At 38.2% G+C, this 17,049-nt stretch overlaps 2 protein-coding genes across 3 annotated transcripts in view; both read left to right on the plus strand.

Moving 5' to 3' along the window:
* On the plus strand, positions 1–5,298 carry LOC120110174 (trans-cinnamate 4-monooxygenase-like). Its single transcript, XM_039124365.3, has 3 exons — positions 1–879; positions 1,210–1,343; positions 4,515–5,298. Exons 1-3 carry the CDS (start codon positions 95–97, stop codon positions 5,111–5,113), a joined length of 1,518 nt encoding a protein of 505 aa, XP_038980293.3. The 5' UTR covers positions 1–94; the 3' UTR covers positions 5,114–5,298.
* Positions 5,299–8,045: 2,747 nt separating this feature from the next.
* Positions 8,046–17,049, plus strand: part of LOC103702143 (uncharacterized) — a 30,720-nt gene continuing 21,716 nt past the window's right edge. The window contains exons 1-5 of one of the 2 annotated variants that reach the window (XM_008784448.6): positions 8,046–8,321; positions 10,381–10,479; positions 12,475–12,626; positions 13,363–13,435; positions 16,253–16,375. In XM_008784448.6, the coding sequence (XP_008782670.2) occupies positions 8,196–8,321; positions 10,381–10,479; positions 12,475–12,626; positions 13,363–13,435; positions 16,253–16,375 (573 nt within the window). In that variant the 5' untranslated portion in view covers positions 8,046–8,195. The remainder of the gene's footprint in view (positions 8,322–10,380; positions 10,480–12,474; positions 12,627–13,362; positions 13,436–16,252; positions 16,376–17,049) is intronic. The other variant, XM_088702498.2, reaches the window with a different exon arrangement.

Consider the following 17,049-nt stretch of genomic DNA (forward strand, 5'->3'; position numbering starts at 1 on the left):
TCCCCACCCCACCTCTCATCCACTCCATCCCAATCCTCGCCACCCACCCGGCTCCCCTCTCTCTCTCTCTGCTTTTGGTCTCGTGTGAAGAGTAATGGATCTAGTCCTCCTGGAGAAGTCCCTGTTGGGGCTTTTCGCCGCAGTGACACTCGCCATCGCCGTGTCCAAGCTCCGGGGGAAGCGCTTCAGGCTGCCCCCCGGACCCCTCCCTGTCCCCATCTTCGGCAACTGGCTACAAGTCGGCGACGACCTCAACCATCGAAATCTGACAGCCCTCGCCAAGCGCTTCGGCGACATCTTCCTCCTCCGCATGGGCCAGCGGAACCTCGTCGTGGTCTCGTCCCCCGAGATGGCCCGCGATGTCCTGCACACCCAGGGCGTCGAGTTCGGCTCCCGCACCCGCAACGTCGTCTTCGACATCTTCACCGGCAAAGGCCAGGACATGGTCTTCACCGTCTACGGCGAGCACTGGCGCAAGATGCGCCGCATCATGACCGTCCCTTTCTTCACCAACAAGGTCGTGCAGCAGAACCGCCACGGCTGGGAGGAGGAGGCCCGCCGGGTGGTGGAGGACGTCAAGGCCAACCCCAACGCCGCCACCGAGGGGATCGTGCTAAGGAGGAGGCTGCAGCTTATGATGTACAACAACATGTACCGGATTATGTTCGACCGGCGATTCGAGAGCGAGGACGACCCTCTCTTCAACAAGCTCAAGGCACTCAATGGAGAGAGGAGCAGGTTGGCGCAGAGTTTTGAGTATAATTATGGGGACTTCATCCCCATCTTGAGGCCCTTCTTGAGGGGGTATCTTAAGATCTGCCAGGAGGTCAAAGACCGCAGGCTGCAGCTCTTCAAGGACTTCTTCATCAAGGATAGAAAGTAAGTGTTCGTATTATATTATATATGCTATCATATTATAAGGTTTTAGATTTAACTGATGTTTGGTTATTTATGGGATATTCATGGTGTTTGCGTGGGTTAGGTATCTGTTGCCAGCCTTCACTTTTTCTTTTATTTAAATTTTTGCATCATGCTGTGGGCTCGCTGCTTTTTATCCAGGAATGGTGGTTGGTGGGCCGCCACCATCCAGAGTCGTATTTAAGACGTCCTCTTGGGGAAAGTAATGCTAATTATTAGCTGATAAGACTGCTTGGCTTGTTTGTATTTGTTATCGACGACATATATGATCTGTGGGTGAAAATGGAACAGGAAGCTGGCGAGTACCAAGGGGGCGAGCAATATGGAGCTCAAATGTGCCATAGATCACATCCTAGAAGCGGAGAGGAAGGGAGAGATTAATGAGGACAACGTCCTCTACATCGTAGAGAACATCAACGTTGCAGGTACTCTTCTACCTCCTTTTTCTTTGCGCCTGCTGTATTTCTTTTTCTTCTATGTTTATTTTATTTACGTCTACCATATTTCTTTTTTCTTCCATGTTTATTTTTGTCTTAATCCAAGATATTTCATAAAATAGTTCTGGTTGGCTACCTAAGGAGCCATTCAGTCTGCTCCATTGTTCATTTTACTGCGGATACGAGACAAACGAGAGCAATTTTGGAATCAACGACTTTACAGTGACTTTTAATATAAAAGCCGGCAAAGTTAAGGAAGGATAAGTTGGGCGGTTTGTTTTTTCGGAAATAATTTTTTATTATTAAAATATTTTTTTAAAAAATAATTTCTAAAAATATGATGCCTAAAAAAATAATTTTGGTATATTTCTTTGAACATGAAAGAGTGATTATATTTAGCCGAGTATTTACTTTTTTAAGAAAATTGTAAGAAATACATATTATATTTTTATTAAAGAGAAAGAACTTACTTTTTCATATTTTATTTTTTGATTTCTATAGATATATTTGTACTCAATTAACTTAAATTATCTGATTTATCAAAAAAAAAAAAAAAGAACGGTGCCATTCTAAAGCGTTGTCCCAGCTTGTGAGATATGTAGTGTTCATATGATCTAATACGATCAAGGCTTTCTTTTGGAGCCAATTGGGAAAAGAGCCTCCTTGCATTCCACTGGGCTTCAGTTTTGGATGGATGGAGCCATGGGAGGTTGTGGTCTTACTCCTACTAGATAATAGACTGGTGGATGGAGCACTGTGGTGAATAGAATTCATGGCATGTAGTTGAGTCACGTGGTGGATGATAAACTAAGCTCCGTCTTTCCGTATATGATGCACACGGAAAGTCTTCTTTCCCCAACCTCTTAGATATGAGCATATTTATAGATAAAAATTATTGGTTGGACCCCAATCCCAGAGCAACACGCTTCTTTTTCATCCATGTATGTGAGCATTGCTTCATGGTTGGCAACCGAGCTAGTGGACCTAGTTCAACCAATAACTTCTCGATTTATAACTAAAAGAGGGAGACAACCTATTTATCGGGAAATATCACTAACCGACGATATCTTCTGTACAAGAAGGCCAAAATCTATTTATATGGGTGCAATTCTATCTTTAATTCTTTATGTCCGGAGCCGGCTCAACCCTTAAGCGATTGAAACGGTAGCTCCGGCCCCCAAATGCATTTATTATAGTAAATTTCAAGGTAAGCCTCCAAATGCATTGAGGCCTCTAATGCATTTGGGGCCTTAGGGACCTCAAATGGTAGCTATTTTTATAGCTATAAATGCATTGAGGCCTTCAAATGTATTTATGTTGGGACGTATCTCTTATCTAAAGAAATTTAGTATTTCTTTCTTTATTTATGCACTGAGGCCTTCAAATACATTTCTCGCTTTAGGCCCCCAAGTCAATGCATCGAACCGCTCTTGTTCACGTCCATATATGCTGCCATATTTAAGGGCACAAGTATACGGAACATGCAAAGAAAATTTGGGGAGTGATGCTATAAGCTCCCTCCAGTCACGGGAAAATTGTTCCTAGTCTCGCGTGACATCTGGGGACTGGGGCAACTCTAAGAATCTGGCGCAGTGCAATAGGGGTTGGTCCAAGTTGCAACCTGGTGAAGTCATCACCATGTGGACTAGAACAATGTTTTATGAGTCCGTTAAGCATCTTATACTATTTTTTGAAATTTAAGATAATATTATTCTGTTGTTTAAATGAAAAGAATATTATGTTCGATATGGCCATCCGCGTTTGGTTTATTGAGTGAAGATAATTCGTATTTAATTGATCATTATGTAACTTGACTTAGTGATAAGAACCAGGGAGATGATCCTAGTTGTCCGATAATGGTTAAGAAAGAGGACACTCGAATGTCAGCCTCGTTTAGAATTCGACCCAACCATTACTATAAATAAAAAATGTCAACTTGTCGACAAAGAAAACTAGCCGGACTTGTTGATAAGGATTCTAAGAATCTAGCAAACCTAAAAACCTAAAACTACGAGACATTTCGTGTAGGACCCGTTTTCTTTTTTACCAAATTTAGGCGGCACAATTTTCTATTCTAGCTCAGAAGCTAGAAATGTCAAAACGACTACGAACACTTGAAAACATAAACATTTTTATAATATTTCTAATAGGAAAACGCAAGATTTTTGTAGCGTGATGCACTAAAATCAGACGAGTAAGACAAATTGGTCTGCAGTTTCTATTATCGATGCATATTAAAATCATTTTTTACAAATTATTTCTTTTGAGCTTTCGAATGGATTGATAATAATATATTAATATTTTAATAATAATTTTATAATATATTAATATATTAATTTTATAATATTTCTTCTTACAACCAAACTCCCCAATATATTAATCCTTCCCTAATCAGCTCAACCAAGCAAGAAAAATAATAATAATAATAATAATAATAATACAGCTCATCACAACAACAATCAGCTTAATAAAATTACAACTCTATTAATATAATATTTTATAATATTAAAATCTATTTTATAATATTGATAATAATATATTAATATTTTGATAATAATATAATAATATATTAATAATATTATTTTTATAATATTTCTTCTTACAACCAAACTCCCCAATATATTAATCCTTCCCTAATCAGCTCAACCAAGCAAGAAAAATAATAATAATAATAATAATAATAATACAGCTCATCACAACAACAATCAGCTTAATAAAATTACAACTCTATTAGCTTGATTTTAGGACGTGATTAGAGCTATACTCTCTGTATATATTTCCATATGAATAACCGCAATTAATGGATGTTCATAATCTTCCTTAAAAGAGGCTTCAATCTTAGACATTTCACCAAGAAAAATTTAAATTACATTTTCCAAGGTTAGTGGATGCTGACATTATGATATCCAGGCAATACGCTCACCACATCTCTTACCTACCCCTGGCACCAATCCTCAATTGCCGCATAGGATTACTAGCAAAAATCCAACGACATCTTTCTTTGAATCAAGAAGGTGGCAGTTTTTAGCCACGTCCATGAGCTGGAGAGCCTTATCTTTCTTTTGACCAAGTCTACACTATAATTTTATTCTACAGTCTTATATTATTATTATGTGGTTCCAAGGCCTGAGGTCCGTTTTGCCACCGCCATTCATGCAGCCATTGAGACGACCCTGTGGTCCATCGAGTGGGGCATCGCCGAGCTGGTGAACCACCCGGAGATCCAGCGCAAGCTCCGGCAGGAGCTCGACACCGTGCTCGGCCCCGGCGTCCAGATCACCGAGCCCGACATCCCCAAGCTCCCCTACCTCCAGGCCGTCGTCAAGGAGACCCTCCGCCTCCGCATGGCCATCCCCCTCCTCGTCCCCCACATGAACCTCCACGACGCCAAGCTCGCCGGCTGCGACATCCCCGCCGAGAGCAAGATCCTCGTCAATGCCTGGTGGCTCGCCAACAACCCCGACAACTGGAAGAACCCCGAGGAGTTCCGACCCGAGAGATTCTTAGAGGAGGAAGCCAAGGTGGAAGCCAATGGCAATGACTTCAGATACTTGCCCTTCGGTGTCGGTCGCCGGAGCTGCCCTGGAATTATACTCGCATTGCCGATTCTCAACATCACCATCGGCCAGTTGGTCCAGAACTTTGAGCTACTGCCGCCTCCGGGCCAGAGCAAGATCGATACCTCTGAGAAGGGAGGGCAGTTCAGTCTTCACATATTGAAGCATTCCACCATCGTCTGCAAGCCTAGAGTGTTTTGAAGTGTTGCTCCCTATTCTGGTGCTGTTCTTGTATTTGTCTTGTCTTTGGATTTTAAAGTGGTTGGGGAGTAATTTGAAAACATGCGACTGTTGATGTGATTGTATGCTTATCTATGGTTGTGCTGTTCTTCATTCTGTACTGCAACATGTATTTGAGGAAATCATGGGTTTACTGTTTTATTCAAGCTCTTTTATTCATTGACTATTCTTAGTTAACCCAATAAAATAATGTAAGCAATTATTGCTTTGCTGTTAATTAAAACTAGGTCATGTTAAGACATTCATGCGATGAGAATTAATTAGTGAGGAGAATGCTACTCTTGGGACGTTGTAGGATGACATGTAAGCACGGCAAGGACAGCAGAACTGATCATGTTTTTCTATTCAGTGGTTGAATATTTTGCTGATCGATTAGGTAAAGCATGTTGATAATGTTGTTCTACATATCTCCAGCCTCATGAAAAATTTGCACTTATTCTTGTGTATAGTCTTTTGAAGGTCAGGGTCTTCGTGGTCTTGATCGTCGCTTGGCTTCAACATCTTTAAGATTTAAAGTTTATAAAAGATCTAAGTTATATTTATTTGGTAAACTTGGTCTTTCAATGGAAAGTTTTATTCACGTTCAATATTTCTTCAACTCAGACAACAGTTGAAACATGGAAGCTAGCAACAAATCCTGCAAATTTAGATGTGCAAGTGCTCCAATTATCGAATGTGCAAAGACATGGAAACTCTGAAATATTGCTTGAGAAGGTAACTCAGCTATATGTTGCACCATCCATGTTGCTTCATTATGCAGCACATTTCATGATGCCAATTCAAGGTGAGTGATTTGGATACAAAATTTATCTAACGGGGTTGGTGAAGGTGTTATAAATTAATTTGGGTTGGCTTGGTTTAAAGATCCCAACCCAATCTTAAGAAGGGTTTGCTTAGAATTGGCCTCAACTCAAATCAAACTTGACCTTATCCTGGACCTAACCAAACTCAACCCTAACCCAACCAATCAAATAAATAAATAAATAAACAAATAAACAAACAAATGAATAAATAGTATTTACATTTTAATTCATATATATTATGTTTCACATAAATTACCTATAGATTTATATGATTATATATTGGCCTTGTTAAATTGCGCATGATGTATCAAACAATTTGATGAATAATTGAGACCTCAATCCATTATATATTATTCTGATAAAAAATGTCCAAAATTTTTGCATATCTTTATGTTCTTATTCAACCCAATCTAACATCTTTAATACGCCATGACCAAATTTGACTTGGCGAACCCAATCCTACCTTGATTTATCAATTTATCTTTCACTCAAAAAAATAGAAATAAGGGTGATAAGAAAAGCACACTAGCTCAAATTGAATCTGTATTAATATATAAAATCTAGTCATAGCTATTAATCGTTCCTCTTGCATTAAAATAGCCCTTCAGTTAAGGCTGCTAGTGGGTCGGGTTGACCCATGACCCAACCTGCTTAGACCTAATTCGACGCAATTTAAAGGATATGTGGGGCCGAGTCGGATTCTAAAATTAAACTCATTCTAGTTTTTGAGTTGAGTCTAAGTTTACTAAATTCTGATCCGACCCAACCCTAATCTGGTACATCGTTAGGACCCAAAAGAGTGCTCAAGGGTTTCTAACTCTCTATTATTTTAATCTCTTCTTATGTTTGAGGACGAAAGAAATGGAAGAGATTGTCTTTTGTGTACTGTCGAATGGCATGAGTTTTACATTAAGGCTTAGGTTAGTTACATTAAATAGAAACATTGTTCCTCTTAAAAAGAAATTTAGACTAATGAAGACAAAATAGAGTATAATTTTGCCATATAAAAAAAATAGATTCATGATGAGTCTTTTTGCGATTGTTAAACTTTGTCATGTATCATTGTCAAAACTATATTCCTTGTCTTGGCCTATGCACACTTTTTTTCAGTAGTATGTTTACAAAAAATAGTAGTAGATACATTCTAACAAATTCAGGAGATATCATTGCCGAATAAAAATGATTAATATAGATCCAATCTTGATGCAGGCCTGACCCAGAGTCGATTCAGAGCCTATCCGGGCTTAATTTTTTGGGTTGGGGCCGGATTATAGGTGGATCCGACCCAAATGACATGTTGGGTCAAAAATTTTAGCTGTGAGCCCGACCTGACCCATTTGCACCCTTACATTTAGTACTTTCTTTTGCTTGCATGGCATATGCGGAACACTTGAATGGCTTGATTTCCATGAGATTAGAGGTGGCTTGAGGCATTTATCTTGTAATGCCTATGGGATAAATGCCAATCCAGACCAAAATTAGAAAATTGTTAGATTGATGATTTCCTAGCATCCCTAGAATTCCATTATCCCTGCATTTTATCTCCACTTGATCAGTGGAAATACCAAAAAAAAGCAAATTGCACTCTAAAAAAATAATTTTAAAAAATGCGAGGATATATTTTTTAATCTAAAAAAACAATTGGTATCCCAATGCTATGTAATGATTAAAAAGAAAATAAAATTGCTTGTTTCAACTACAAATTTTGCATTATCTTTGGTTATTTCACTTTATTTGGAAACTGCTGTATCCAGGGATAACAACAAATCATCCCTGAATTGCTTATCCTGCTTCCAAATACAGGCTTTGACACGAGTATTAGACCTTTCCCAGGTTCAAGGATGCAAGCACGGGACGGCCGCTCTCCTTGCCCTAGTTGGCGGTGGCCGATCGCAGCTCGCAACTGAAGATACATGGTACATGCGGATCACGTCGCTAAACATGCTATCACGCCGAACACGCCTCAACCTGTCCTCAAGATTCGGATACATAACATGTCATAGAGCCGTCACAGCCCCAATCTAAATATTCCGCCGGACCAGTCTACCGAGTTCTTTTATTTATTTACAGAAATACCCAGGTAACTCGATACGTTCATCGAGCAATTTTTTTCTCTCTTTACTTTCTCCTTCTATTCTCCCCGGTTCCAGATCGGAGAAACGCCTCCCTTCTCTCTCTCTCTCTCTCTCTCTCTCTCTTCTTCTCTTCTCCTCTCTCCGCTTTTCCGAGGCGAGGAAACAATGTTCAGATTTCTCAAGGGTGTGGTGGCCGGATCCGGCGCTGGCATCAGGGATCTCCCGTACAACGTCGGCGAACCCTACCCCTCCGCCTGGGGATCCTGGACTCACTACCGCGGCACCTCCAAGGTTCCCCAATTTCCCATCCCTCTCTTCTCTTTATCTTGATTTATTCATTGAATCGTTGTTATGATGTCTGGAAAGATCGCATCTTGATTGGCGCTATAATGTTGAATTTGGCTTGTCACCATGTTAAGAAATCGATTAGGTTGGAAGGTTGTTTTCTTTTACCGATTGGAATCTACTTGTTGAGAATTTCAGTGTTTTTTTTTTTCCTTTTGTTGTTTCTTGATTTCTTGATTTCCGTCTTTTTCTTCGCTGCTCTTTTTTGATTTTTAAATCGGGAAAGATATGCGATCTTGGGATTATTAGGGAGTTTTAGAATTGTAGGGTTTCTTGATTCTGATCCGAGTATGGGGAAGGATGAGATCAATGAGTGCACAAAAAGATTTTGCTTTGTTTCACAAACTACTTGTCAAAGAAGTTCTTCTGAATGTGTAGGATCTTTTCTCGAGTTATTATAATAATTCTAGAGGAAAAAAATCAAGAATTTGGTTTGCACTCATAAAAGTTTGTTGCTTCAGTGTGACTGCGTTGGTGAAGTTTGACAGACGTGTTTGTTTTCAACTTAGGAAGTTAGCTGTTGCCAGGCCACACATTGTTCTAGTGGTTGTTTTGTATGACTGTTTTGGTTATTTGTTGGAATGACATCATATGAGGAGTGAATGAATGTGTTAGTCTGTGGTTTTCATCCAGATACGTGGCCATGAACATCTTCTTCTGATGAGACACCCATGGTTCTTGAATCTAAATAATCAGGCTTTTCTATTTTTTTATCGTCGATCAAGAACTAGCAACCACTATTCATGTGCCAAGTCTCCTCATTCGCATGCTTCTGAATTATGACACTTTGCATATTAGACTCTTTAACATGATGTTCTCACAAAAACTGCTTCCTAGGCTTGGACTTTACCTGTTTGAGTTTCTTTTACCTAGATGCATTACTGTTTGCATACTTGTGACAAGAACTGACAACCACAATTCACGTGCCAAGTTTCCTCATTTAGCATGCTCCTTAGGTTGTGACACATTGCATATTACCCTCTTTAACACAATATTTTTTCACAAAAACTGCATCCTAGCCTTGGTCCATACCTGTTCCTTTTGCCTTGATGCAACACTGTTTGCATACTTGTGATTAGTTCTCAGCCCAATCCTAAATTGAAAAATATTTTTTAGTTCTATCAGTAAGGTTTAAGAGAGACAACTTAAAGTCCTTATAAAATAGGTTAAATCCTAATTGCAATCTAACTGTCATTGATATCTCTTTGAAAGGAAAGTGATGATAATATTGCCTTCTTCTTTTTAATTAAATAAAAAGCCAATATTTAATAAAGGGAAGCCCGTGGCAGTCTCTTGATTATTAGAGGGACTAGAAGATCAAAGCCAATATTTTTTTTGCATGTAGGATTATTAGGAAGTCAGGAACAACCCATCCTAAAGCAAGCTAGCGTTTGATCCCCAGTAGTTAGTGCTACTAGCTGCAATTCTATCAAAAAATTATGCCTTCATCTTCATTTACTTTTGCTTCTCCTTTATAATAGTTTCTTTGTTTCTAACCTTCTAATAGTTTCAGAAATATCATGCACCCTCCATTATCATTGCTTTTACCACCACATGATCTCCAATGCATCTGTTTTTTGCCAATCAACTTGTCCTCTCATTTTGGATCATAGAGCTCATGGTTATGTTGCTATCTTAGCATGGATCTACTATAAGTTTGCTCATGCCTGCAAACTGCTGGAATTAACAAACAACTTGAGATGTTTCCCTTGATTAGAAGCCACTTATTTTTCTTACCACTATGAAGAGATGAAAGACTATACTTACGGAATGCCACCGATAGTCACCCTAATGTCATGGATATGCCATATTAATGTTTGTAATTGGCTTCTTTTTAAGCTTTCACACTCACAGCCATTTCATATCTGTATAGGTGTATTTAAGCATATATTGAAAGATTTAATGTTCTATACTGCCTTGAGAAATGCATGATTGTACTATATTGTTTTATTCTCTTTGTTCTTTTTTTTGCTTGCTCCTCAGATTCTGTTGTCTGTTTTTCCAGGATGACGGATCGATGGTATCCATTTTTTCTCTTTCAGGAAGTAACAGTCAAGATGGTCACTTGGCTGCTGGTCGTAATGGTGTTAAGCGCCTGAGAACTGTAAGTTATGCATCATATGTATCTGTTGCTTGGGTGTGTAAGTTAGAATTCAGGCTTTATATCGGTCTCATTTTGTTTATCTACTAGAGGATCATTGGAATGCTTCTGAGCTTTCAAGTACAATCAGATGACAATTCTATATCTTTTTCATTTTTTTTTTGTTTCAGTATATCTTTCAACATGGTTCTTGTTAAAATATACATTGGAACGAGTTTATGTTTTTTGAGCATGAACCTAAACTATGTCAAGAAATGACTCTAGAGTTAGGATCATAGTTGGCTGTACCGGCTCAAATTAGATGTTATAGGGCGTATTGTACTGTACCAGTTCAGTACCGGTACTTTGTACAAGAGGCATACCGATATACCGAGTGTCAGTACACCGAAAAGACTCTGTACTGTACGGTACCAATTTAGTGCTAGTGTGGCACCGGTACGGAGTCTAGTACCGAGACGGCAAATCTTGGTTAGGATGATCAGAATCTTGTGGCTTCTCATCTTTTTTTTTTGCTATGACTTTAGATGAAGTCTTTCTTTTGTTTGGTTATCGCTATTTTCTATTTTTCAGCTTTGTAATAAAAATTCATAATCAGTAAGATAGAGTTTGGTCATGGAACAAAACAGGCATAAGTCTTGGAATAAGCCCTATGCCTGCCAACCGACTGTATAAAACAATCATAAGTAAGGAATAGTCATGCTGGTCAAACTTGTTTATGTCAGGCATCACCATTCCAACGGGAAGTTGTTATAAGCTATTCGTGGCATAAAGGTATCAGTTGTGTCTACTTTTTACTTTCTTTTGGGGAAAACAAGAAAAAACAGAAACCCAAAAGTTATTTGAAGAATTGTAGCCAAAGAAACAATATAATGTGTGGCATAACTATTACTGTAAGCATAACTTTTGCTATTCTAGAATTTTCTTATCTGCGAACTGATATAGTCTAAATTATTTTGGGCAGTCAACTTTCTTCTGGGATATGTTATAGCCTTTATTCTTTACTACATCAATATGCACCTAAAGGACAAGCATTATCCAGTCATGTTGGGTCTAATCCTAAGAAAAGAAATTTTGTTTTTGGTAAATTTGTTAGTACTTATTTCAATCTGCACATCTGCTTATAATTCCTAGTGCTAAACTTTTGATCTCCATGTATACTCGCATACCCACTATGCAATTGCTAATGCCCATATGTCTCTCCCGTTATAGAAAGAAAGTTACAAACCTGTCTCTATTTTACCTTGTGTTAACTAACTTATGAGTCTTTCAATTTTTTCCTTTGAAGTGCATATCTGGTGCATCCATGCTAACAATGTCACTATCATCACTATTGTCCCTATTTGAGTTCGTTTTGTATTAATATTTTTCTCCACATAATAAAGCTTGTAGACCTTGGTGTTCCTCCTGTTTGTGGACTGGATTTGTTTGGTTAACATCCTTATTGTCGCTCATATTACCACCTTGTCATTATGTCTCAGTGTTGGGTCGCCCCAAATGGCAACCAGCTGTTCCTTTGTTGGAACCAACTTTGTCCCGTTTGCTGTGAGTGTCCTTGCTCGTTGTTCACTGCAAGTGCCACGTTGGTGCATTTCTAATAGAGAGCACCTTAACCAACCCATACCCAAAGTTTAACAAAACCAGATTCAGTCACAATTTTCATTTTTTCTGGGACTACATAACATTAGAGTCTAGTTTATCTATTGGGATGTTTGCAATTTTTTTTTTTAACCTGTTGTTAGCTACATAACAAAGTGTTTTTTTTGCACTTGGCTAGTTAGGAAGGCTACCTTCATGTAAATTTGTGTTGGATCCATAATAAAGGTCTTTGCTATAGAGTTATGTAATTAAGTTTCAAATTATTTGCTTTTCAGTTTGGAATTTGCCTTGCATATTGGTTGTGAGATTTTAATTTTATATTTCCTTATAACGGACACATGCCAGTGATGTCTTAACTCATTATGACAGGCTGGCTAAGAAGCTTTATTTGGTACCTTGCAGGTCAGGCATCCAAATATCTTGTCTTTCCTACATAGCACTGAGGCCGAAATTGTTGATGGATCTACTGCGAAACATACGATTTACATTGTAACTGAACCAGTGACACCCCTTGCAGAAAAGATAAAAGAATTAGGTTTAGAAGGTACCCAAAGGTATATGAACTCCCTTTTGCAAACTATGCTTATGTTTGTACTCCTTTTGCAGAATCAACTAAGCACTAATTTTTGGTAAGAAGTATCATTCAGGCAGACTACACGAACACCATACTTAATGGATCATTTTGGTATTTAAAGTAACAATCTCTGTCATTTGTTTGCATCAGTCAGGTTTTTTTGTTGTCATTAATCCATAATAAGCAAAAAAAATCCTGTCATCTATTAATATCTTGGCATGCTAAAATGAATTAACTTTGAATTGTTTCTATTCTCATGCATATGTTGTTTCTTTTTTCCTTCAACACCTAAATTGTTTGAAGTTCTATAATTTCTCCTCTTTTATTATAACCTTTTTCACTAAAGATGTGAGTACTTCTCATTGCTCCTTTCCTTAATTGTAGAAGGGATGTTCCCATCTCAGTTTGTCAATACTGGAATGACTTTGTCTTGTTGATGCTTATGAAATCTGTTGTAACATATGATTGAATCATTAGTGATCTTTTTGCTGATTTGTTTGGCTGCGACTTCTTTGCACTAGCAGTATCAAAGTGAATTTCATTTTATGTTAATGATGATTTCCTCATGTAGCTTGGCATTATAATTTAATTGTAAGGGTTTATACATAAAATGTGGAAGCACAGTAGTTTGTGCATTGTTCTAATATATAGAATTAGTTTTGTATACATTTTATTTTATGGGTTTTCATGTTTTGTTATCTGTCATTGACATGCAGGGATGAGTATTTTGCATGGGGTCTCCACCAGATATCTAAAGCTGTGAGCTTTTTAAATAATGATTGCAAACTTGTACGTAACTCTGAAACTGTTGAATTTGTTACAGTGTCATCCAATATTAAGTTTATAATGCCTTCTGCATTTAGTCAATATCATTGTCCATTGCTAAGTAAGACTTATCATGTCCGTCGTTTCTCCTTCTATTAGTCAGCAAATGTCCAGTAGCTTGAGTTCATTTTAAATTGCTTTTTCTTAAAATCTTTTGACGTGGTTACAGCCGAATAGCACGTAAGGTTTGCTTATGCTTAAGTTAGAGCTGATCACATGCTATGTGGCCCACCTAGCCCGAAAGTTAGTGGTCCTGGGCACTAAAAATAGGCCAGTGGGACAGGCTTGGGCAAAAAAATAGTCCTGATCAAAAAATTGGGTCGGGCCTAAAAAATTTAAAAGACAGCTTGACCCGGCCAGGCCCGGCTTGTATATACATATAAGAATTAAGAAACTCTAACTCTATCAGATCTCTCCTCTTGGTAGCCGCTGAAGCCCCTCCTCTCTCTACTCTCTCTAGGGCTTCTCATGCTTGTTTAGCCACTGGCACCTCTCCGCGCCCATCTCTCTCTCTTCCTTGGCTGATTTCACGCCTCTCTCATGCCTCTTTGAGTTCTTGTGCTTGGTAAGGGACTATTGCTTCTTGGTTTTGATTTTTTTTGGGGGTTATTTGGGATTTGATGTTAGATACATTTGTAGAAAAAGTTGTTTTTTTGGGCTTAATCATATGTGATTTCGCTTGGTTTATTTGACCTGCAAAGAGAAGGTTGAGAGAAAAGAGCGATCTACTGCTTAAATGCTCCGTCTAACTATGTGGGTTTATTTCTCTTTCAATTTTTCCCTAAAAGAGTTTGATCTCTGAAAAAAGTGTCTTCTTGGCCCGTTTTGAGACATCAGTTTCAGCTTGTTCTCATTTTCTCTTGGTCACTTTTTTTCCCTCACCTCTGTGGCAGTCTTTTCCGTTCTCTTTTTATTCTCTGTTTTGAGGCAGCTTTGATCTGCTTAAGCCCGATCGGGCCTGGCGGGTGGGCCTGGGACTGGCTCTGCAAAGTTGGGTCAAGCCTGGGCCTAACTTTTGCTATAGAACTCGGCCTGAGCCCGGCCTGACCCAGGGATTGATTAGCTCTAGCTTAAGTATATGCAGGAAGAGGATGGTGTTAAGCAAAAATAGCATCCAAGTTTTTACAAGAGAAGGGAGGACAAAGAAAATTTTATTCTGAATCCTACTGCATCAGGAACCAATATGCATCTATCCAGTAAAAAGATCCTATTACCTAGAATCTCAAGCCTACCACTTAAATCAGACATAGTAACAAGTAATAGATCCCGGCACAGTTATCCAGTCCAAAGGGCTTATATGAACTTATCAAGAGGCCAGGATTTCCTTTTATGTGGATATGCATTTTAACTCTCACTTTTAAAACTCCATGATGAACTGTTGTAAATTACTAAAAAAATGGTATCTTATAACACTGGAATTGTCATTAAGCAACCTATTGGAATGTCAAAAAGGGACTTTGTAGAATAAACTCTTAAAGTAGCTATACATGTTACTTGTATAAAACGGCATATCTCGTAATGTCACCAAGTGGCCCAGAACTCTCTCTTCCACAGTCAAATGCTTTGATCATAAATCATCTTATTATAATGGTCCTGTAGGTTTGATTCTTTGAAACTATGACTTTCAAATGACTGATCTTCAGAGGCGATGGGCCTGCTGCTTCAATTAAATGACATTTTGAATGTATTGGATGCTTCAACAGATTCTAGAAGAGGAAGGCTTTGCTTCCTCTTCCACTTTTGTGTATGAGTAATGAAATGGAAGGAACGTGGAGCCCCTTAGAGAGCTGTCTCCTTTGCGTGTCAGATTAGTATTACTGTATTCAGAGATTGGATCCAGGGATGTTGCTTGTTGCAGTGTCATAACAAGTTTTTAATATGCTAAAGGGCGATATACTGCAGTGCTTGTTGTTGTAAAAAGACTTCTCACCAACTTCTCTGGAGAAGATCAAACTTGATCCACTATGACACGGGGGCAAGTTGGTGGAGATGCATGTACAGCTGTTTCTCAAATGCCATATTTTAGGAAAAGGATGATATTCCTTCTGTCCCTATGAGAGAAATATTTTAAGAAGTGCCATGGATAAAAAGTCAGCTGGATGAAGGCAATTAATTAGCAAGCAATGTTGTTCCTAGTTTGCATGTCATCATCTAGCTCGTGTTACATCCTGGCAAAGTAATTCCTATTCCTAGGATCCTTTTCTCTTTAGTCCATCATGTGATCCTTGAACCTTAGTATGTAATGTATGATAGGATGGAGAGTTGGTTTGGTTTGAAATTAACATATTGCCTGTGCATTTTTGTTGCTACAAAATTATGGTGATGAGCATGTATACTTTTCCCCCCATTCTGAGCTGTCCATGGAAATTGCAAGTGCCATTCTTAACAGGAAAATCCAACCACCACGCTATCCTATAAATCATTCGAGTATCTTTGTTTGATCATGCATAAGAAGCTCTCATCTCCCAAGTCCTAATACTCTGAGAAATATATTTAGTAATATATGTAGGTGCTTAAGGTAAGGTTAATGCTTTCCGTTTTAGTTTTATCGATCTTTGTTTCCTTATCAACAAAACAAGGGGTTGAGGAATACTGTATTCTTCATTGTTGTGGCACATGTAGCTCTTACACAAGTCATCGTTACTAACCATCACAGTTTTCTTAAAATTTTCAAAGTTTCTAGCACTTTCTTTTTGTTTGATTATATGAATATGAGCCATTATCTCTACTGTACTAGTACGAAAATTGCTATATCTAAAGAATTTTGTACTACCATTTCAGGTTCATGGTAATGTCTGTTTGGCTAGTGTCGTTGTGACTCAGTCATTGGACTGGAAGCTGCATGCCTTTGACGTCCTATCAGAGTTTGATGGGAACAGTGAAGCTTCTAACAGCTCTATGCTGGTGAGTTCTGTTTTATTTTATCATTGCTTGCTGCCATTCCACAACTTTTGATTGCTCAAATTATCAGAATGCTTTAGATAAGAACATTAGCTAAATTTGTTTATGTAATTCATGTAGGGAATTGGAATTGACCTGGTTCTATAATGCAGCTAAATCAGAAAGTTTCAGAAAATTAAAGTACAAATTCAAAATATTCAAATTATATGCATATAGCTGCTTACTGGGTGTATTTTCTGGATGTTGTATGATCACTCCGCCACCAACCTTTTCTACCTCATGTTCTCGAATCTTTTTCAGTTTTTTTCTAGTGGCTCAAGTAAGGTTATTGTATTGCAGATGGAGTTATATGTAATTACTTAACGATGTCACCTTTCTATAATGCCAAATTTTCAGGTGCTCTAAATATTCCAACTCCCTGGCCCTAAAAAACTTGACACAAGGCACTCCTAAAGAAGATATAAGAATACAAATATAAATATGATTATATATACAAATGTGTGTGTGCACACATTTTCCACACACATACACAAATATATTATATAGATATGTCAACAAGTAATGACTACCGGACTGAGTTGAGTAGTCCATTGTACTTATTAAAAAAATAACATTTCAATCTATATTGCATTAGGGAAAGGAAAATAAAAAGGTATGATAGATCAAAATTTGCACTA

This window comes from Phoenix dactylifera, chromosome 8, assembly GCF_051530095.1.
Source record: "Phoenix dactylifera cultivar Ajwa chromosome 8, Ajwa_hap1_PhDact_Kaust_v1.1, whole genome shotgun sequence".
Lineage (NCBI taxonomy): Eukaryota > Viridiplantae > Streptophyta > Magnoliopsida > Arecales > Arecaceae > Phoenix > Phoenix dactylifera.

Coding starts and splice junctions, on each gene's coding strand:
- LOC120110174 (XM_039124365.3), top strand. CDS start 95: ATGGATCTAGTCCTCCTGGAGAAGTCCCTGTTGGGGCTTTTCGCCGCA. Junction 880..1,209: donor TTCTTCATCAAGGATAGAAA/GTAAGTGTTCGT, acceptor AAAATGGAACAG/GAAGCTGGCGAGTACCAAGG. Junction 1,344..4,514: donor AGAGAACATCAACGTTGCAG/GTACTCTTCTAC, acceptor CCATTCATGCAG/CCATTGAGACGACCCTGTGG.